The sequence below is a fragment of the Anopheles stephensi genome, chromosome 2 (assembly GCF_013141755.1).
Source record: "Anopheles stephensi strain Indian chromosome 2, UCI_ANSTEP_V1.0, whole genome shotgun sequence".
NCBI lineage: Eukaryota > Metazoa > Arthropoda > Insecta > Diptera > Culicidae > Anopheles > Anopheles stephensi.
Genome location: NC_050202.1, coordinates 92335875 through 92357575, shown reverse-complemented (window position 1 = coordinate 92357575; position 21701 = coordinate 92335875). Strand labels below are relative to the sequence as shown.

At 48.5% G+C, this 21701-nt stretch overlaps 2 protein-coding genes across 16 annotated transcripts in view; one reads left to right on the top strand and one right to left on the bottom strand.

The window, feature by feature from the left end:
* LOC118505359 overlaps positions 1–21701 on the bottom strand; it is a 205486-nt gene that overhangs the window by 106066 nt on the left and 77719 nt on the right. The window contains exon 1 of one of the 15 annotated variants that reach the window (XM_036041046.1): positions 5359–5464. The exons of the other annotated variants lie outside the window; for them this stretch is intronic. The gene's annotated coding sequence lies outside the window, so the exon portion shown is untranslated. Of the gene's footprint in view, positions 1–5358; positions 5465–21701 lie in introns of those variants that run through there. 15 annotated transcript variants of the gene reach the window in all.
* LOC118505358 (solute carrier family 22 member 3-like) lies at positions 3619–5834 on the top strand. The gene is made up of 4 exons (XM_036041034.1): positions 3619–4006; positions 4076–4316; positions 4393–5299; positions 5384–5834. The coding sequence occupies exons 1-4, from the start codon at positions 3831–3833 to the stop codon at positions 5758–5760; spliced, it is 1701 nt and encodes a 566-aa protein (XP_035896927.1). The 5' UTR covers positions 3619–3830; the 3' UTR covers positions 5761–5834.

The following is a 21701-nucleotide window of genomic DNA, read 5'->3' as shown; positions in this document are numbered from 1 at the left end:
GCCAGGCCAATTCGCTTTGGTCTCGTGGTGGATTGGTGGATTGGCCCTAGCACCAAGAAAACCGCCGGAATCCTTCACTCGGCACCACAATCATCATACTGCCACATTCCCAGACCCCAATGAAGCGCGCGCAGAACCCTTCTTATCGAGGTGTGGGTCAGGTTCTGCAAAGTTTTACCTCAAATCTTCACCCTTTTGCCCACCAGCCAGTCCCCGTGCCTCCAGCCCAACAACGACATCATCTGGTGGAAGTTTTACAGCCCACAAAAAAGGGACAGTGTTTGCCTTTGTCGTTCCCATTCCCGGAAGGTACGCCATTTCACCTTCGCCTTTTATCATGATTATTTTCTCCGCTTTCTGCAACAATTATTCACACGCACAGTACCGAAAATGATTTTATTTATTTTCGTGCGTTTCGTCGTCGTTGCCGGGGAAAAACGCCCCTGCCCGGACTGTCGCGCTGCTGTTGGGATGAAGTTTTTGCTTAACCTCTAATTGAAAGCGCTCATCCAAGCGTGGTTGTTGCAACGAGTCGCTGCGAGTCCCGGCGACGAATGGTACAAATGGCGTCTGGGCGGAGGCCCAGAATAGCAACTTCCTAGCGGCCCACCAAAACAAAAAAAGAGTACCAAGTAAACACAAGAAGGACAATAATAATATTTACTGGCAGGCACTGGTTGTGTCTGGTCGCCCGAGGCAACCAACAGGCCAAGCAACAATGTTGTGTAGCAGCAAGTGTCTTGCTAAACGAACCAATATGGTGATCCTGATGAGGTGCAGAGCGCAGAAGACGTTGTACAATGGCAGCTCCGCCGGCCTCGGAACCCATTCCGCATGGCAAACAACTCCAACAGAGGACGAAGGACGAACCGATCGATCGATGGTTGACACACTCACACACACACACAGACCGAGTGGAGAAAAAACACGTCGTTCGGGTATAGATGGATCATGAAATCAGCGATACGATGTCGCTGCTGTTGCGCCCTGCCAAGTTGCCAACGGAACCGTGTGCTGGGTTGCCACATCAAGGACTCTCGTAATCAGGCGCGTTTGTATGTTTTCGTGTATTTTCCCCCACTTTTGCATTTGCATAATGATTATTTTACACTTCGATCGTGACAAGGTTCTGTTCAACACCAACCACGATGACTAAGGCTATCGGCGCCCGGTCTTCAAAAGTGGGCGAGTGTGTGTGTGTATAAAAACAGGGCAAAAATAAATAGAAGAAAATGTAAAAGAAATAAAAGTTGCCAGCGCGTTACGGGGAGACACAAAGGAACGCGAAAAAGAAAAGCGGGAGAACAAAACAAGAAAGTAATTTTGTTCCGCGAGCGCGAGAACCGCAGAAAACAGGTTGTTCGACAGTTTTCCACAGGTTGTTGCTGTTGCTGGCCGAACAGGGCGCTAAGCCAGCGAAGGATGCCGATTCCGATTCCGATTCCGATTCGAGGACAAATTCAACAACCCATAAAGAAACCCATTATCCCATCTCCTTGCTCTCGCTGCTCCTCGCGATACGCTTTCAATAATTGCTCGTCCTCGGTTGGCGTAATGGCGTCCACAGAACCCTGGGGAGACGGTAGCAAGTGGTGGTACCCCTTTTCAGAATTCGGAATGGGTTGTGGAAAGAGCGCACTTTTAAATTATGCGCCCGATACGCATGAAAAGTCACGTCGCCGGTGAGAAGTAATTGAACAATTCGATTAAGTGCTTGCTCGTGTTTGTGTGCGTGTGTGTTGCGCCACCCATCGTTCAATGTCCATCGTTTGAGTTTTGTGGCAAGTGGAAAGAAAGCTTATCCACATCCGACACTCAAAAACCGGGCCTTTCTGTTTTTCTTCTGCTGAGCACAGGTGTAAGGACACTTAATGTTACCAACAGCTGGCAGTAGACGCGGGCGACGTGCGTGAGTGCCCTTCAAAACAGACAATTGCCAAGATCGTGCAGTTTCACTCGCAATCCGCAAGGTTCAATTACGCGCCTTTTTCCCGGACACCCCGGAACAATCGATCGATCGGCCTGGGTGCCGAGCTGTTTTTGCCGAAACACGTCGCCTCTGCTGGACATAAATTCACACTTCTATTTGAAGAGAGTGGTTCCCACCCACTAGCCGCCACCCACCTACCCAGTGTGTGTCCGATGTGTCAAACGGTGGCGAATTTATCTGACATCTGAGTTGGCCGACGAATGGCACGGATGGTTAAGGGGTTTTCCGAACCCGATCGAAAGAAAACATGAAATGTCACCATCGGCCGGCTCGTTCGGCGGTTTTTCCCTCGCAATGTATGCGACCGTATGTGACGGAAAAGTGGAAAATCGTGCCTGGTTTACCTAATGTCACCCGGACGCCGAATGCCGGCGCCGACAAGGAAACCTCAATGTCGGTTGAATAGAAAGGGTCGGTTGAAGAGCGAAAGAGAGAGCGAGAGAAAGAATAAGGGAAAAAAGAATTCTTCCCATCTCATTGGCGTTGTCCGTAGGCCGACGACGTCGGAAAAAGCATGATAAAGGGAAAACCCTTCCCGTGCGGTACATGACAAGACCGTTCCGAGGATTTCAAACGTCCCCGAGTGAATTCTTTCCCAATTCTTCTTCTCCTTTTTTTTCTTGTGTAACGTTGGGCATTGTGTGTCACGACCGGACAGAGCTGAAGAAGAGAAAGAGAAAGTACCCAACGGACCGATGTGATTCTAAATGCGCTCCGGGACTTTTCCCGGCAAGATAGGCCGCCACATTCCCTGCGGGTAGGCAGAATGATTTATTTCTTGTGGTCGAAGGTTAGTTCGATGGTTTCCGTCGATAGCACAGCATCGGAATAAGAAGACTCCCTCGAAGAATAAGACTTCTTTTCAGAGGGAGAAAGAATTACGCACGCAGACCGGGTAGCGTCCGTTCCACTCTGAAGAAGGTCATAAAAAGGCTCTTGGCGAAGGCACCGCAACACTTCATTGAGAAAACGCTTTCCGTTCGATACGCAGTCAAGCGTTGCTTTTATGAGCGCTTACGATTGTTTAGTGCACTAGTCCTCGTACAGCTCTTCGCACGAGAGATGTAAAGAAACATCGCTCTATGTACACAATTGTTGAACAAGGCCTCCAGCATAAGCGGCGCTGCCTGGAATCTTGGTAATCAAGTCCATAAAACGAAATCAACCTGACGACGGATTGGAGGCAGTTCTCGGTCGACGGATATCTGATAGCAACACCTCTCGATGCTCAATAACTTCCTACCTACCAATCTGGGGATCCGGCGCTCAACTTCACGCAAGTCACGGGGAAGGTCAGCCAACACATCTCGCGCTTGCCAACTGTTTGAATGAGCGCTGTTGACAGTGCGAAGATAAACTTATCTGTCGACCGATGCCGCGCAAAGTTCGTCCGCTCAAAATACATTGTCCACGCATTATAGGGAATTCCTCGACCCTACAACTAAGACTAGTATCAACTGGCACCTCTTCCCTATCCGAGCATTATGATAGCTAAGCGGCAAACAGTGGGCCACTGTGTGTGTGTGTGCGTGCGTGTGTGAGCATTGGGTGCCGATTGAACAGTGTGGTGCGTCGGCGCGCAACTGGCGCTGACGGCCATAATAACAACAGCTGATAAGTCGACGACACCGGAATTAAAACGACGCGGCCATGAGCGACAGAGAGAAAGCGAGTGAGCTCACACGCGCACGTGGTTCTGTGTGTGCGTGTGCATCGTACGAGGCGAAGATTTATCAGGTGTTTCTCGGTTAGTTTGCACGCGGCTGCGTATCTGCCGTGGCGGTCTGCGATTGCGATTAGTGCTAGTCTGCGGCAGAACGACCGACCGACCGACCGCAAGATGTCAAAGTCAACCGACCCGGCGCCGGACCGTGTCGAGCTGGACGATTTGCTCGAGGAAGTAGGCCACTTCGGACCGTTTCAGCTGTGGCAGTGTTCCCTCCTGCTGCTGCCCGTCATATTTACCGCGTTTTCGAACCTGTGCTATGTGTTTACTGCCGGCGACCTTCACTATCGGTAAGGGTCGGTGCGTGCTGTCTGGGAGGGAGAAACCTCGTGGTGCTCAAACTTCAATTTCGTCCCCAGCTGCCTTGTGCCGGAGTGTGAAACGGCGTCCGGAACCACACCGTATGCTCCGGAATGGTTACGAGCGGCGGTGCCGTTCGGTGGCAAGCCTCAACATCCGGCGAAATGTGATCGGTATCAGGTGATACCGTCGAGTCCCGATGAGTTCGTGTGTGATGAAAGCCGGTTCAACCGAAGCGCCATTGAACGGTGCACTGAGTTCGTGTACGCCGATCCCAGCGAAAGGACAATCCTGAATGATGTGAGCCCGCAATTCTAACCACTCGGATTGGATCACCCGGATAAAGCTATTCCCTCTTAACGCTATTTAATTCTAGTTCGACCTAACCTGTGAGGAGAACCTTTGGAAAGTGACGCTGGTCGGCACGGTCCACAGCATTGGTCAGTTTGTGTCGCTCGCCCTGTCCGGTATCATATCCGATCGGTTTGGGCGTCGCTGGACGCTGCTGCTGTGTGTTGGGGTTGGCGCGGTGCTCGCGATCGTTCGCTCGTTCGCCGGCAGCTACCCAGCCTTCATAACGCTCGAGTTCGTCGAGGCCATGTTCGGGTCAACGAGCTACACGACCGCGTTCATCCTCAGCCTCGAGCTGGTCGAACCGAGGTTGCGCGTCATCGTCAAGAGCATCATCCTTGTGGCGTACGCACTGGCCGAAGGACTGCTCGGATTGCTGGCGATGACGTTCCGCAACTGGCGCACCCTTACGATCGTACTCTTCGTGCCCGGAGTGCTATCGATTCCGCTGCTTTACACCACCGTCGAGAGCGTTCGCTGGCTACTCACCAAAGATCGGCAATCGGACGTGGTGAACATCCTGCAGCGGGTTGCCAAAGCCAACGGTAGGCCACCCCTTCCCAAGAGCACGCTGGACGAGTTTTACCTGCAGCAAAAGACAAAGCTCGAGGCGGAACAGCGGGACGGAGGTGGGAAAAAATCCTTCTTCCAACTGGTCCGCGAAACCTGCCGGCACCGGAGTTTGCTGCTGCGTATCGGCAACTGTGCGTTCTGCTGGTTCACCAACGCGATGGTGTATTACGGGCTGACGCTCAACTCGGTCACGCTGGCCGGGGATAAGTATAGTAATTTTATCTTCATCACGCTCGCCGAGATACCTCCCTCGCTCGCTATCAATTTCATACTGAATCGATTCGGCCGCCGGAAAACGCAATGCGGCTCGTTGATACTGTCCGGCGTGTTCTGCCTACTGGCGCTGACAGCTCTCAAAGGTAGGCATGGACTATCGATTGCAACTTCCCGCTATTTCCCCACTGAAACCCACACTCACCCGTGCGTGTGCTTCCGCTTTCCAGACATCACCTGGCTGAATGTGAGCCTGTTTTTAATGAGCAAAATGGCCATCTCGCTGTCCTTCTCCACGCTCTACATCTACACGGCGGAAATCTTCCCGACCAACCTGCGCCAAAGCTTCATTTCCTTCTGCTCGATGGTGGGCCGGTTCGGGTCGATGCTTGCCCCACAGATGCCACTACTGCAGGCGCTCTGGGCACCGCTGCCGATGGTTCTGTTCGGTTCGGTGGCCGTGTTGTCCGGCATTTTGATACTGGAGTTTCCCGAAACGACCGGAGTCACGCTGCCCAACACGCTTGAAGAGGCCATCGAACTTCACAGTCGACGCAAGCGGTCAACGGAGGACGCCGAAAAGGGATCGTATGCTAGTCCCGGCTAAGTGTGCTGTCGCCGTCACCGTCCGTCGAAACTCACCTGAAATATATTAAACAGTTGTTTGTTAGGACATGTGTATTAGCTAGAATAACTATTCTCAGATTATAGCAAAGAACGAATGGACGATAAGAACTCAAGAACAAAACAAACACACATACAACACTACAAGAAACAATCCTGATTTTTTCTTACAGACACAATCACATCGCTTTCCTCCAACATCTACACAAAAAAGAAGGTTCGGTTTGGAAATTGCCTAGTTGGTGTGCAAACAATCAACAACGACCAGTTCTTCTGAGGCCGTTTTGATGTGGGATAGTTTCTGTTTTGCACAAATTCCTCTCCATGCCATGCCGGTTCTGTCCGTCCCACCAGCTTCTTCTTATTCATTGCCTCAACTTGCTTGTGTTGCGCTTTTTATTTTCCCAGCTTCGATCTGATCGACTACCGCAGGGGAATTTGAGGCGGAATTCCGAGCGAACATTTGGGTCATCACTTCTGCTCGGGTCGGGATCAGTCCCAGATCTCCACTTTGGTTCTTTCATCGAGTTGAAAAATGAAATTATTTCCCGAGGGTGGTCCCGAGAAGAAGCAAAAAACCAACCAGTCGAAAACTAAATTCAAGCCTACCCTGGAAAGCTCGCATACAGTTTCCCACTGCCTCAGCACTCGCTCGACTGCAACTGCTTATCGAAGGAAAGGAAACAGAGTGCGAGAGCTTCAAGCCGCTCTGTTGTAGCCCGTAGACAGTGGTGTACGTACGCCCCGAATGAGACGTTGACAGAAGCCGGAAAATATCAGATTTGATGGAAAAGAGTTGTCGAAAAAAAAGGACCGGGAAAACGAGCTGAATGGAGTAAAAGTCAGCCTGCTGCCAAAGACACCCGCTGTACTCGCTGCTGCTCATCTTGTTGCCTCGCAGGGGTTTGGAAACTGTTGCAAATGGCTTCGAAACCGACAGCAGATTCAAACCAAACCACACAAACACAGTATAAGAGAGAGAAAAAACTCCGAACGACCACTCCTGTATTATCCTCACTCCATTCTCCCATTTTCCATCTTCCGTTCTCTAATCTCTGACTGTCGATGAACGCTCTGGTGAGTGAAAAAGGATTTCAGTTGTACTCTTCCACACACACCCATACATACACTGCCTTCTGCTTTCTTTTCCACGGCATGGCGAAAAATTGACAAAGCCCAGAAGCAAAGCGGGAAAGCCCAGCAAACTGAAGAAATGATTGTGAAGCAAAGATGGCAGGGAAGAAAAAACTGATTTATTGCCTCGAGGGCTTAAGAGACCATTCGGCTTAACGGTTTAAACACGATGGCTTTTGAAACGTTCAAGACGCCGCTTAATGCTTGCTTCGCCAGAGGCCGGGAGCAGAAAACTCACAAACAGCACCGAAATTAGGAAAGGATGGGACATTAAAACCGAATGCCTTACGGTAAGAGCCAACAAAACACAGCAGCATCAGCGCCAGCAGCAATCCCACAGTTTGTCACAGGATTATTAGTTTCATTTTATCGTTTTCTTAAACTGCTCGTAAACTGCTTATCACAGTTTCCCGGCTGGAAGGTGGATCTCCCGCTTCAATCAGATGCTTTTAAGTGGGATTCAAAGCGGGGATTTTTATCTATCGTTTTATAACGATTGAAAGGCCTCTTGCAAAAATTAATTTCACAAACTGTATTGATTTAAAAATTACTCGCCTCGCACAAGAGCCTTATCGCGGAACGTTCGTTTACTAGAAGCCTTTCAGTTAATTAATTCCGTATGTTTTTCTTCTCGCGAAATTCTACCCGATCAAAGTCAACTCGTTCCGCTACAGCATGTTCCCGGAAATCGACCATCAAACCGAATGATCGTTAAAGCGGTTTGCGATAAGAATGGGCCAACAATAACTGAACTGCTCACAGTGGAAAATAAAAGCAGCAACTCGTACAAACAGTAGCCGAACATCAAAAATACCGAAGGAAAGAATATAACTGTACCGCCAAACAGCAAAAAAAAGTTCCTCCCAAAACTCACTGTACACACACACACACACGCGGTCCTACACGCCGATTTGTGCAACAACTGGCCGGGGACGAGAAGCCTGGCTTCATATCCTGTCAGGAACACAATGAACAGCCTCCCGCCGTTGAATTGGGTCGAGTTTCGTTCCGAGTGCCCGGCTTTTGCTTTTATTTGACAAACATTTGTGCACCGGAACAGCGGCGAAATGAAAACTTCATGCCACGGGCAGCAAACGATGCTGCTGCTGCTGCTGCTGCTGCTGCTGCTGTTCAGCATTCCAACTCTCTGCGCACACCGACACACAGCTCATGTCGAACTCATCAGTTTCCGCCTGTCAGTGGCACACGGAATTTGGGCTCTGGTCCGAATCGATTCCTAGCCGGCCAGCCAGCGAACCGAATAAATATGGCAAAGCTACCAATTTTACGGTAAGTAAAAACAATGCGCGCACGATCGCTGACCACGAACATCGCGCTTGACCCCCGTTTGTTGGGGTGGTGATGATGGTCATCAACAATCCTTGTTGGCCTGCTGGAACCTCGGTCGGCGTGTGAAAAAACCCCACTTCCAACAATAACAATAACAAAAGGCTTGAGCGATGGCCGACTCCTCCCGACAGCCAAAGTTAGGAAGCTGCGCCCGCCGCAATTTCGCTTCCAAACAAAATAATCAGATATTTCACGGTAAGGCATTTTAGCAGAAAGCAGCCGACCCGCTGAGCGCCGGAGAGTGCCTGGATGCAAACACACACACACACACCGTTCATTTCGTGCAAAACGGCCAACGCTGAATGATGGCCATCATCGGTTGTACATTTTCCTGGCTGCGAATGTTTAGATAAGCGTCCCGCGCCAAACCCTTCAACTCCCGATGAGGTCACCCGGTGTGGATGCATGTTTTCCAGCGAAAGGTGTCTTTTTTAGCTCCGCCAGCCGAACGTGCACGGGCGTACACGGTCGTGGCCGGAAATTGAAGGTATTGCTTTTTGCCAGTGCTAAAAGCACGCGCAAAGAACCATTCTCGGGAGCAAAGGAATCGCCAGGAGAGAGCGCAGGTGACGAAGTGAGGGCTTTTCCGGCACTGTTTTTTGTTATTAATGATCTTCTTCCTGCGCTGGAGGAGCATCTGTTGTTGTTGTTGTTGTTGTTCTGGGAGACTTGCACCTGGTGTACCCCCCAACTCTCTCACACTCGCTTCCGCGCCATTTTGACCAGTGTTCCTCATCAACATTCGAGGATTTCGGGTGAATTATTTGATTAAGATATTCGACCGAGCCCATACCGAGTCCGCACAAGAGCACCGGGTCTGCAAAATACGGATCAGAAACTTTTGCGAACCCAAAAACACCCACGTGAGGTCAAACTTCATCCAATGTAAAAGGCCGCCACCGGACTTTGGCTGAAACCATGGCCGATTGGGCCATGGGAAATGAAGCGATCCGGGGTTTTCCTTCGGTTGGTCCTTTTTTAACTACCTCACACTGGCCATTACGGACGACCAACCTTGAACTCACAATTGAGTCTGCTGCCCAGGATTTGTTATTTTCCTTTTTTCGCGGCCAAAGTAAGGCTTGTTGGGTGACTTTTGCAGGGTAGCGTGTATGGTTTTTTTTATTCGCTTGTAGGATGTATCATCATAAATGTCACCTGTCAGCGTTCATTGAGAGCTGGAGGGATTACTGGCGCTTGTTATTAAATTTTTATACAACCGTTTTGTGTGTAAATGTCAAACATTTGCCTTTGGACAGTTAACTCTCCCTCTCTCTCTCTGCGCCTCTGCATGCATGCCATCATCAACCGGTTTTGTATCCTTTTCTAAATACATCCCAAATAAAGTGTTGCCTGGGCCACCACATTGTCTGCAGCGACTGCTCTCTTGCGAAGGTGTGGCTTACTGTAGCGTTAAGTACACACTCGATGGACGTGATTCCAATCTCGCCCGAGCAGCTGGATGTACTGTCAGTTACAGTCAATGATCCCCGGAGTACGGGCTTTGCAACCAACTAACCCCTTTTGTGCTATTTCAAGAGCAATTCCATGGTTCCGGCTTTGCTGGTGGAACAAAAGTTAACCACCCACGGCGAGATCCAGAGAAAGAAAGACCGCCGTTGTTAACCGCCCAGGGCGATACTTCCCATCGACAGACCCGACAGTGCCGTTAGACACACCGCAGCAATAATGGAACGATGATTAAAATAAGAACGTATAATAACAATAGTAATGAAATTATTAAACACCCCACCCGAGGGTCGTAAGTGAGTGATCTGTGGAGTGGCTTGCCACCCACCAAACCTTGACCATCGCCAGTTTGTTAACGCACTCAAAAGCCTCTTTAACTGTATCTCTTCTTACAGCCGGATGCTCGATGCCTGCTACGGCGACCTTCGAGTTTGTTGTTCTTGTGTTAAAATCCACACCACAAGCCTTTTGTCCGCTTCCCACCGTTCACCGGATGACCTTCAATCGGCTGGAAGGTCCGTGATGCCGTGCTCGAGAAAATGGATGAACCGGACGGAGCGATAGAGAGATAGATGTACGTTGGTACGTTGGAGCCCGAGCATGGATTAGGCTGTTTACCGAAAGTCACGAAACACGCCAGACCCTCCGGGCCGGGGATTGCCGGCGAACAGCTTTGAGGATAACCTTAGTTAATCAACCAAACAATGAAATTAGTTTTTGATACGACCAAAAAAGCGAGAAGTTATTACAAGACCGAGACCCTTTGAAGTGGATTTCCATCGGTGTGGCGTGGCTAGACCGACGGGAAAACCGAATCCACACGCACTTTTACTTGCAAAGAGGAATTTTCGGTAATAGAAGCGTTCAATGTTGTGGACGTGTTGCTGTGGCATAATGGATTTTAATGTGTTTTTTATTATTAAAAGATGCTTCACACTGCTTTAAGCGGATACTAAAGCTTGTGTCAGTAACCTTCAACTTAGTAACCTTCAATGCATCAGTCGTCCGCCAACCAATCTACGAAGGAACACAATCATAAGCTCATCGAATATGATGATGTTAATGAGAACATCCGGAAAAAAGGATATGATTTATTTGGCGCATGGTCTATCGGTGGAAAATGGCCACGGTTCGCTCGGGAGCGTCGGAGTGAAACGGCGTGAATATATCATCGTTCCAATTCCAAATGGCTTGTGCGTTGATCGAAGATTAATCGACCACCGAGTTCAGCTGACCGACAACACCATAAACAACCAACAACCGACCAAGCCTCTGGAAGGGCGGAAGAGGCGTAAAAACAATGGCCAACTACAAGGAAATTAACGTCCAAAGCACGGACGCATCCCGGTTCTAAGGGTGGTGAATTTTCTCCCTCAATTCCTGCAGTCATCCCTGCGTTCAGGTGAATTTATTGCCTTTCCAGGCACGCCGACACGGTGGTATATTAATGCTCACACAGGCCTCGTTCTGACCTGATCGTTAAAATATGGAACTCATCCGTTGTGGGGCACGGCTCGGGTTGCGTTCGGTTTATACCACAACACACTCGCACACACACACACATACACTTAGCTACACAACCGCTCAAGTTTCAGGTTTCTTAGGCCTTTAGAACAACTTCAGCGTAAGAACGGACTCATCGTTATGCAGAGAACGGAAAACAGTTACGCCAAAATGGGCATCATGATTTATGTACGCCTTCTCTTGCCTTTTGGGTCTACGGACTCATGATGTTTCAAATTTTCCACGTGGTCGAACTTTCGCATCCTTCCCTGTCGAACCGGGATGGTGCGTTTGTTTGTTTATTTTTTAACACAGCGTTCCACTTATCAAATTTGTGGATTGGAACCGGAAAAAATGGTTCTGTTTTGTAAAAATATTTTACAAAAGTGACACGGACGGCAAACATCCCACCCGAGCTGTAATGGCGGGGCAAGTGATGCGTTTTGTTGTACTGTGCGCTCCGGTGGTAGTTTGTTTAGCTCACTGTAATATAATCTGTCCAAACATTGATTCTAATTTCATTCCCAATCATACACAACTACCACAAAAAAACCGCAACGCCGGACACACACCGGGCCCGGTTCACAGGCGTGCTTCGTGCTGGGCTGCCCAAAATATTCTGATTCTGACGCTGGGAAACGAATAAATAAACCGCAACTGTCAGTTTTGATCAGGCCTTGCTGGAAATGTGTTGCATGTATTTATAGGCCTGATGTTTAGCAGCGAGTCCACCAAACACTCACACGCGCACCAAACGGATATCGGTAACTAAATTTGAAGAGATCGGCAGAGAGTGGTGGTGGGTATTTTTCATATGAATCAATTATTCGTTATTAGATATGTATAATTTAGAGCATGGTTGCGCGCATATGCCCAACCTACCCGAACATGCCACGCGTTGTGTGGTTCACGCAAGCACGCAAGGAACGAGCAAGCGCGAGCGCACGCACCAGGGAAAGCGCCCGGAAAGGCAAGGGAGATTGATGAGCGTATCAGGTGCATGGCGTTTTGCGGTTTATTCCACATGAAATAGACCCTTTCAACCCCCCCAACATGGCCCAATGCTCTGCTACCACCATAAGAGAGAAGAGTGCCTGTGATAGTGTGTTGCGGTATCATAATTGATGGAGACGCCTGGTCACCGGTAATCGTACAGTCCTTGTTGCGCGATGAATTCAAGCGGAAAGATGACTATTGACCGGAGCAAAAGCTGCTATGTGTAATTTCTAACCGTTGCCCCCACTACGCACAATGGAAAGAGGCGTTGAGGAAAACGGGGGCAGAGAGAGAGACACAGAGCAAATATTACACAAACGCTTGGCTTAAACTGATGGGAGATTATTTTTGCAATTAAAACTGACACTGCTGATTCGCTGTGATTACAGGCTCAACCACTAACAGATCCCCCACTGCAGAACTGTTTTGTTTCGTGCAGGAACCGAGCGGCGAGAAAAAAGACATTATTCAGTTCAGCAAATGTATTCCGACTAATTTAACAACTAGCGTTAACCGTGTTAAAGTTAATCAGGTCAGTGGATATTTATTTTCTGGGTTTCAACCGCAAACAACACGTACCCCTACACAGAAACACACACACGCGAGCGCATAGGGACCGGCCCCGAAAGCAGGTGGCCGTTACATCTTTGATTTATTTTGCCTGATTTCGGACGATGTTCCCGGGTAGCAACAAGCGAGAGACACAAACCTGTCTGGAATAATAAATTGATTTGTCGATACCCAATTTAGTATTCACCCAAAATGGCCACGAAACCGTTTTCACCCGTCCCACGACACCCGGACGAACCTCGTTCGGTCCCATGGATAAGATAATTGCTCGGATTAGAATTCCGGCGGACCATCGAGCCGCTCGGGCCAGGCTGTATGCAGATGAGGTTCGACCGTTTTATGGGTTTTCAGGTTTTCGTCGCCTTTCCTTAATTGCCGAACATAAATTGAGCGGTGAAAGCGACGCGGGAAACGCAACAGTCGCCCGGGGGTAAATCAATTTGGCCGTTTTCGCCATCCCCGCGACATGCACGCCGGGTTGATGGAACAAATCAAAATTGGATTAGGCAACAGTGAAATAAAGTCAACCCCGTGTGGCTGAGTGAAACAGTCGCAGCGCAATTTTTGTTGCCACAGTTGCCTCCAGTCAGTTTCCAATTACAGGGCCAGCTAAAACTGACCGATAGGAATCGGACCAAGGACTCAACGTACAACATCAACACCCGATCCGATATTTATGGAGTCAAATTTCTTGCGCAAACAAAGTCGGCCAACCAACAACACTCTTCGCCTGAATGCCTTGTGGCTTTTGAGGTGGTACAGGTACGGGTACAGTGGCGAAAAACAAACCGTTACACTTTGATAACTTCCGTTGCCGGAAATTTACAACATTGTATCGTACAAGCAAGCCAGCACGCATACACTTCACACAACCCGGGTCTCGCGTACCCACCCGTTATCAAGGCACGCTCTGCTGGTGTTGCAAGAGTCGTAAAGTTCAAGTTGAAAGATTTTTCGTCCCCAAGGTTCACTTTCCGCTTCGGCCGAAAGTTAACGGAGACCAACGCCGCTACGCCTAGGTGGTAATAAAATCAAGTCACCCCAAAGAAAATTAGGGTAAAAGTCTGGGCAGTAATCCAATTTTTACCACTCCCATCGTGAAAGTAACTGCCCGGCACGACGCCCGGGTGTGGGAACTGGGACCTGGGACCAGGCAGTAGCAGCATGATTGGACACAGGGTCAACGCAAACTGCGGACTGGACGATCGTTAACAACAGTACCCGAACCCGAACCTCGGAAATGTAGCAACATTCGAGGTTGCTAATCTACATCCGGAACCCGCATCCCGGGTACACTCGAGCGTAACCAACCTTCTGCATCCCGAAGGATTAGCCGCCACACAAAACAAGTTCAACGGGAGCAAAAGAGTGCGAAAAAGGCAGATTCGGTGTCAACAAAGAAAAAACGGGAAAACCACTGGTGAAATTGGAAATTCAGAATTTTCATCACTTTCCATCATTCGGGACCGATCCAAAACGGACAACAACAACAAAAAAACACACGAAATCGGAAAACTTTCACTCCAACACCAACGCAACACAAAAAAAGCTCCTCCTCCACCCACTTACACATCATGGAAATTGAAAATCGATGATCCGTTTTCGGCTGTCCTTCTTGATCGGACATTTATGTCCCGAACGACGGGATAACAGGACGTGGGAGAGAGATAAAAATCCAGCTCAGCATTGGTTACCGGAAGTAAACCTAATCCGCTCCTGCAGTCATCGACGGTAACGAGGAACTAAGCTAAGACAAACTGTCCACATTGAAGCGTCGTCGGACGGATAAGGGAGAAGTTTCCTTTTTCCACCCGAAATGAAATCGAGAGGAAATGTACCACAAGAAATCGGAGTGGATAACACTGCTATCTTGAGATCCGGTTGCAGTCACGACGCTCGCAGATACCTCCACTGCTGCAAGACCCCACACAATCAAGGATCTTCGTGTAAGAGCGTCATGTTCGAGGAAATGGATGCACATGTACCCACATAAATATGTATGCGTGCCGGCCGTCTTATCGAGTCGGTCCCCATTAATGGATAGCTTGTTTTTCTCGGGCGCCTTGCCTGTTTTCCCCGTCCACGACGAGCTCCCGCAAATCCTATTAGCATAAATCGTGGTTTTGATAAATATAATAATTTCACCTCCCACACGAGCACTCGAGTCGGTGGGACCTCCGTCAAAAGGCACACGCCTTACACATCGTTCAACCGGTTCGGGGACCGGTCCCGGGCTTTGCCTGAGTAAAAACGGATAATCAAAACCCGCCCTTATCCGATCCGTTCGAAAGTTTCATTTTCGGAATCATATCACAACGCGGTGCGGTGCGTGAGCTGACGGTGCCGGTGAAGGTGCCGATGGCTTCACTGCCAGCCCGTTTATTATCCATTTGCCTTATCAACTTTTCCATTGCGCTTCTTGGATTATTTATACATCTCGACACACCCGTCGATCGGTTCGCCCCGTATCGCTTCGAACCCCGGGTAGAAAAGCGGATTATGAGTCGCTGAATGAAAGTTTTTCATGAATTTATTTCCCAGATCTTTTCGACGAAACGACGTCACTGAACCTTAAAGGCACACTCCACAGGAGCGTAAATGTTTCTTCCAATCTGCTCACACAACTCAATGCTATCTGGTGTAAATAAAAATCAACTTTGTGCTAATCCTTGAACAGAGAATCAAACCTTAAATTAACTTAACTCAATTCGACCAAAGTCAGACATCTTCAAACAAACACAATCACACGCTCTTCCAATAAAACTCGACAGAATACGGTTTGCTTAATAAAATCATCAATACCTTGTTGTCTTTTTCCTCCATTTCTGACTCCGCCTTAACCATTCATCCCGCAAAGATCTCATTAATCCTCCTCCGGCCATTCCAGCCCACAGTTTCGATCAACATCCGCAGCTCCGGCAGCTGGCTCGATACGTTCGTTCTTTTGCATCCTACACCCAAGCCGTACCCGACCGTACAGCCGATGAGGCTATTGATTTTGTGTAAATTTTAGAGCAAAATTATCAAAGCCCCTGGTCCCACACACTAGCTCCGGAACGCGCTACGATTCACTCCCACAGCTGTTGGAATTCGATGCGCTTTGGAAAATGTGCGAAAACATTCAACGAGAACGACGACGACTACGACGACGACGTCAGCCGGGACGACGCAGGCTTTTCCAATCGATAGATAGCCGAACTTTTAATTAAGATAAAAATTCATCCCACGTTTGCCATGTTTCCTTGCCCCGGGTACACCGTACACTGTCTCTATACTAGCTAGGCCGTTCGTTCACCGACCATCGTCAGGCATACGAACGATCGAAGGCATTTTCCAAGAGATTCGGTTTCAATTATTTCCTCCGAGAGAATATTAATTTTCCGCTGGCACATATTTTATCCACAACACTTGATGGATATTCAGCTAACAAGCCGAACTTCTTCCTGGTGCTGGTGCTGCTGCTGCTCAACATTCTCAGGTGTCGTGCTGCCGGCTACTTGCGCGTTGAAGTTTCATAGAAAAATAGGCCAGCTTTATTTTACTTGCGTACAATACAACTTTCAATCGTGATAGTGAGGACGAATTTTAGTACACACATCTCCATTGCGTATGCGCTTCCCCAAAAGCTAGTGTAGCGTTTGTTTCGAAAGAGAGAGAGAAAGGGAGAGCGAGAGAGAGAGACAGAGAGAGTGTGCGTGATACACCAGCTGCAATGGCTCCGTGGTGCAAATCATGGCACACTTGATTAATTTATTTAGTTGCCAGTAATCTTACCGCCCATGACAACCTATCCGGTGGCCTACCGAGAATGCCATAATCGGCCAACTAATTAATTTACACAAGTCGATATAATTCCAATAAACTGTTTCCCTCCTCCGAGCGCAATTCCCCAAAGGCCCTGAAGCTGGGAAAAGTTTTTCCAAACTGTCGCAATTCCGAAACAACCACCTTCGATTGTGTAATGAATTTTAATCCCAGCTTCGAGAGCTCGGCCCGACAGTTGATAAGAGCATTATGTTGGGAACAATATTTTTGCATTCCCCCGCTGTACGACAGGAGTCTCACAAAAGGTGCTGCACACATGTATGCGCTGCCTATCTGTGGATGGAAATGTGTACAAATAGGCTTCACACACGCTTAAGTAAGCACAGCAATTGTGGGACTGTGCGCGCGCCTGTGTGTGTGTGTGCTATCCTTTCGAAACAGAATTTAATCCCGAAGCTCTCGGTGCGTCGAATGAGTTGCGGGACGTTTGGTCGATTGTGCTTAACCGGTGAGATAGAATAAGACTGAAAAGTGATTGTCCAACTGCTGCTCGGCGTATACGCATGTTGCGAAACAAAGGTAGGTGAGCATGCAGCCAAGCATAATGATGTGAATGCAAACGACTGCGTGGAAATCAAACGGGAAGGATCACAACCATTATCGTTTCGTTTGTGTTACGCAAAAACCATCCGATCAAAATGGCGCTCGCTACGTGGCAAACTCCGTGAATGTTTTTCGGGCTTCACACTCCCGGAGAAGTTGGCATGTTTGGTACAGCATGGCTGGCTTGGCGTTGTGGGTGCGTGAGCTCGTCGCTGGCGTCCAACAGCCACCCACCAACACGTCACGTCACGTAGCTTTTCTTTTTTTCGGGTCGCATTCACTTCTCGCGTTTGTCCCTTCGTTTGACTCCTCCACTCAAGACTCCTCCGCTGCCAGAGTGTCAAACGGCTGACAGTAATGAGAATGACAAAGTGTCGCTATGTGCGCCCCATACCAGCTGAATCGAAATTAGGGCTCGCATCGGGAGCATCGCTCACGTTCCCGGACACTGTCCTGGAATGTTTGTGTCCCGGGGTGTCGTTTGAAGGTGTCAGGATTGTCGAGCGAACCTTGAAAGAAAAACTTTACTCCCCTAGAAAGATATCGATGCCGCATAGCTCAGCACCGACGCAGGAAACCACAACCGCAAACACAGCCCGACGAAGTTGATCCGTTCATCAAAAATAGTGCAACATTGTGGATTCAATATCTTCGCACTCGCAGAGGTGACGCAAAATGAGATTTCGGTATGAAAGGATTACAAAAATAAATGACACGCGCTAACTCTTGCGTCAACAATGTTTGTAAACAAGGCAGCATGGCTTCCATCTTGGCGCGACTCCAAACACCGTCGCTAGGCGTATGTTGATAGGCCAGGATCTTCTCCTGCTGCTGACAAATTACCGCCACACACACACACTTGAAGGCTCATCACGATTACACGATGTCGTATGTTAATTAATTTTCCGCCTACAGCACGTCCTTCGACCCTCTATCTCTATCTCTCTCTCACTCCCTCCTTTCCTCCCTTTCTATGGTAACACCTTCTTCAATCAGGTACGTATGTCAAGGACACCCTCATACCGACTCGTCATATGACATACCACAGTCAACGGAATCACAGCAACAGCAATTGAAATATGACACGCTTTTGACGTCCTAACCCCGGGAGAGCACGTGACGTTCGCTCGAGTTTGCGGTTCGTCGATACCTTGCGCCACCTTGCTGATAGACCACGGGGGCCATGCTTTGTTTATTTTCTTCCGGGCAGACGGCCTGCCGGAAGACTTCGGTTTTGGCTGGTATGGGCAAATGGCGCTGACACCGTAACCGCTGCCACTGTGGTAGATTGGTGCAATGAAACGCTGATAGGCCACACTCTCCAAACCCGTCAATCATCCACGTGAACGAGACGGCGGTGAAGCCTGGTGAGCACGTACGGAATGGGTTTTTGGCTTGTGTTTCAAATTTCATTAATGAAGATAACACTTGAATGAAGGCGGACGGCCTCACCGAAACCGGTAAAAACTGACCCTTAATCTAGTGCTGATTGTGTAATGACCAGTTGTATGGAATTGTCTAGCACAAAAAACAAGCACTCCAAAGCGCGCTATCTTCATCGTGGCAGCCTCCACGTCTCATCACAATCACGAATGACAATTCAACCGCTCCCTGTAGAACACACACATACACTTGAAAACAATCACAATGCCAGATCTTTCTTCACTTCAGGGAAGTGGGAAATTCGCTCTCAGGACACGTACCCATCATATCAACAATTATAGTTCACTGCGCAAAAATTAATGCATCACTTCCGTGCAATGCCACCGAGAGCGTGTGCTTCTACACGAAGTTCCACCACCCGGGGCCACCCCGAGCCGGGATTGTCCGGCGTTCACCACGGCGTGACTAGCATCGCGTCTCCCACAACCCAGCCTCATCATCTTTCTGTGCTGCGGTCCTGTGGTTAAAGTGCTCGTGCTTTTTCTAACCATTCTCTCCGGATTCTGTGTGTGTGTGTCTGCTGGCAGGGAACGTGGATTGGATTACGATACGGATTCCGCGCCGTAGCACTCTCACTCGCTTCATTTACATAACGCAGGCACTTCATAGCTGGCTGGTGGTGATGCCACCAGAGAAGGTGGCGAAAAGACTAGCGCTTGTCGATGGTTAACGATAGTCAACTAACGAAGTATTCAGTTTTTGTTTCAACGACACCCATCCCTGCGTGCGTTGAGTGTCCTGGCTCTTGTTCACTTCACTATCGAGAGAGGGTAAGTGTATGCAAAGGATTATTAGATACTCGTTCCCTTATTTCTTGTGCCGTCGCTCTGTTGGTTGCGATCGTTTCGTATTCAAAAGCTGTTGATAAAATAATTTAACTTCTTCGTCGTTCGTTGGTTCGGTTCGAGCAATAAAAATAAAGGACATTGCACATTTGGGTGTTCGATTTAGTTCTCTCTTGCTCGCAACGACGATCAGAAGCACGCTTACTTGAATGTAAACCAATCCAGCGAGGATTCGATGCGGAAAATAAACATAAATTTTTCCCTCGTTTTCACTGCACTTGAAAATATGAATTATTATTAAAAAACTAATAATGTAAATCGTTTCTGATAAAGTAAAAGATTTAGTATCCACGTTAATGCTAGTTCCTTCATTAACGTAGAGAACGGTTAAAAGGTTTGACGCAATTAAACCAGCATCTGGAAACTAGGCTGCCTGTCTATACCTCAATGTTAAGTTCTTCACTTAAATGGCAGTCATTCGGTAAGAGAAGCACAATGAAAGCGCCACAGAAAATAATAAAATATAGGACTGAAGCTCTTGAATAGATGTTTGAAATTTATCTACGAAATCTTCAACAAAGAGGCATGTTCTGTGGATGGGATCAGAGATAACAGGAACCGTAATGGAGTAGAGCTGCTGTCGTATCCATACAGATCCTTTCTTTACAGTGTTTCGTTGCAAACGTGGGAAGGATTTATTGCCTAGCAACGGTGCCAGCTTAATACGTTGGCATCACAAAACAACAGCAGAAAAGCCCCGAGTGTGTGGTAAAGTGTTTTTCACCCAGCCGACAAATCCTTAGAAGTGCACCAGAAAGAAAATCAGTCGAGTGCATCCCGGGGTCAACAGAGGGATCCATTTCATTCGCTTACCTCATTCACTGCCCACCAAAAGCATCAAGTGATTCTGGTCCCACTTTGACCGCCAAGAGCGGTTAGTGTGCAATTAAAATTTTCCTCAGAAAACGGACTCACACTTTCCCGGGTTTCAACACGGACACGGACATCTCTGTCGCTCCTCGGTCGGAGTGTCTATTGCGATTAAAAAACGAGATCTTTCTATCCTTTCACCTGTCAAAAGCTGTGCTGAGTTGGTTCGTCCCCATTCCTCCCTATGTTTGTGGTAACTATTTAACGAAGGAAAGTGTACAGGTTTCGCTTTCCCAGGTTTTCCTGATGTGTCGGCCAAAAACACAGACAGAATCGTACCCCCAAAGAATGCACAATGGTGAACGATAGTTCTGAGTAAATCATTTCTATCATCACGCCGTAGATGATGCTGCTGCTGGTGATGATGATGATGTGCCACACATTGTTTCGTTTGGTACGTGCGCCTCCTACGCCTTCAATATCCACACTTCTGTGACTTCTGGTAGAACTACCGCACAGCCCTCTTGCCATCGCTCGAACCGGAAATGCTTTTGAAAGTAGAACAACATGCTTTTTATCCCGGATCCTAATGCTTCAGACGCACAGCGACACAGTGGGCACAGATAAAGAATCGAACAACGACCGATGTGCATGTGGCGCAAGGCATTCGATCGCAAGGAAAAACCACCGCAAGTTGCACAACAGACCATTCCGACACACAAAATGATTGAAGCTTCGGAAATAATTGTTTGCTCTCTGCTTTGTTCGCGCGCACATCATGCTGAAGAAGCGATAAAACATTCAGCTGAAGCTCGCACCTCCGTGGTGTGGCATCGGGAGGGCTGCCGGAGCGATGCCAGCTGCCAGCGTGCAGCAGCAGATATTGCACCGATTGCATCCAGCAGGGAATCGGGACTGCAGCCAAACAGTGTTTCGCCCACGGTGACGGTGCACCACATTTCTTAGTTCATTTTCGCCAGCAAACCGAATTGCACATTGTAAAACAGATTATCGTGCACTTTTCGTCGTTGGCAGCGTGAACATTGACGCTGACGCATGCTTCAGGTAAGAAAAACAGATGCCAACCACGGTGGCATTGGCTGCAGACGAAAAAATGCATCTCAATTACCACGAAGTTGAAGTTTTTCCCTCACGGGAAAGCTACTCTTTGCGGGAAATTTGTGTCTGTGCTGCGCAAAAGCAGGTACACACAAAAACGCAGCTAGCATGTTGTTCGGGTCACATAATGGAGCAAACATTCCATTCTTTTAAATAGATTCCCGCTCGGCAAAACAAAGCCGTAGCTCTTCATGTCCGAAGTTTTTAAAGCTCGAAAAGCATTCGATTTTCTTCGCTACAGAAAAGCGAAACCTTGTACTACAATCGGCCCGCGTATCAAAGGAATCTGTCGCCATTGTACGGAGAAGAATATGAT

Bases quoted from the DNA above. Each gene is read 5' to 3' on its own strand.
- LOC118505358 (XM_036041034.1), top strand. From the start codon at position 3,831: ATGTCAAAGTCAACCGACCCGGCGCCGGACCGTGTCGAGCTGGACGAT. The intron at 4,317-4,392 runs GTGAGCCCGCAA...ATTTAATTCTAG, and splicing joins AAAGGACAATCCTGAATGAT to TTCGACCTAACCTGTGAGGA. The intron at 5,300-5,383 runs GTAGGCATGGAC...TCCGCTTTCCAG, and splicing joins GGCGCTGACAGCTCTCAAAG to ACATCACCTGGCTGAATGTG.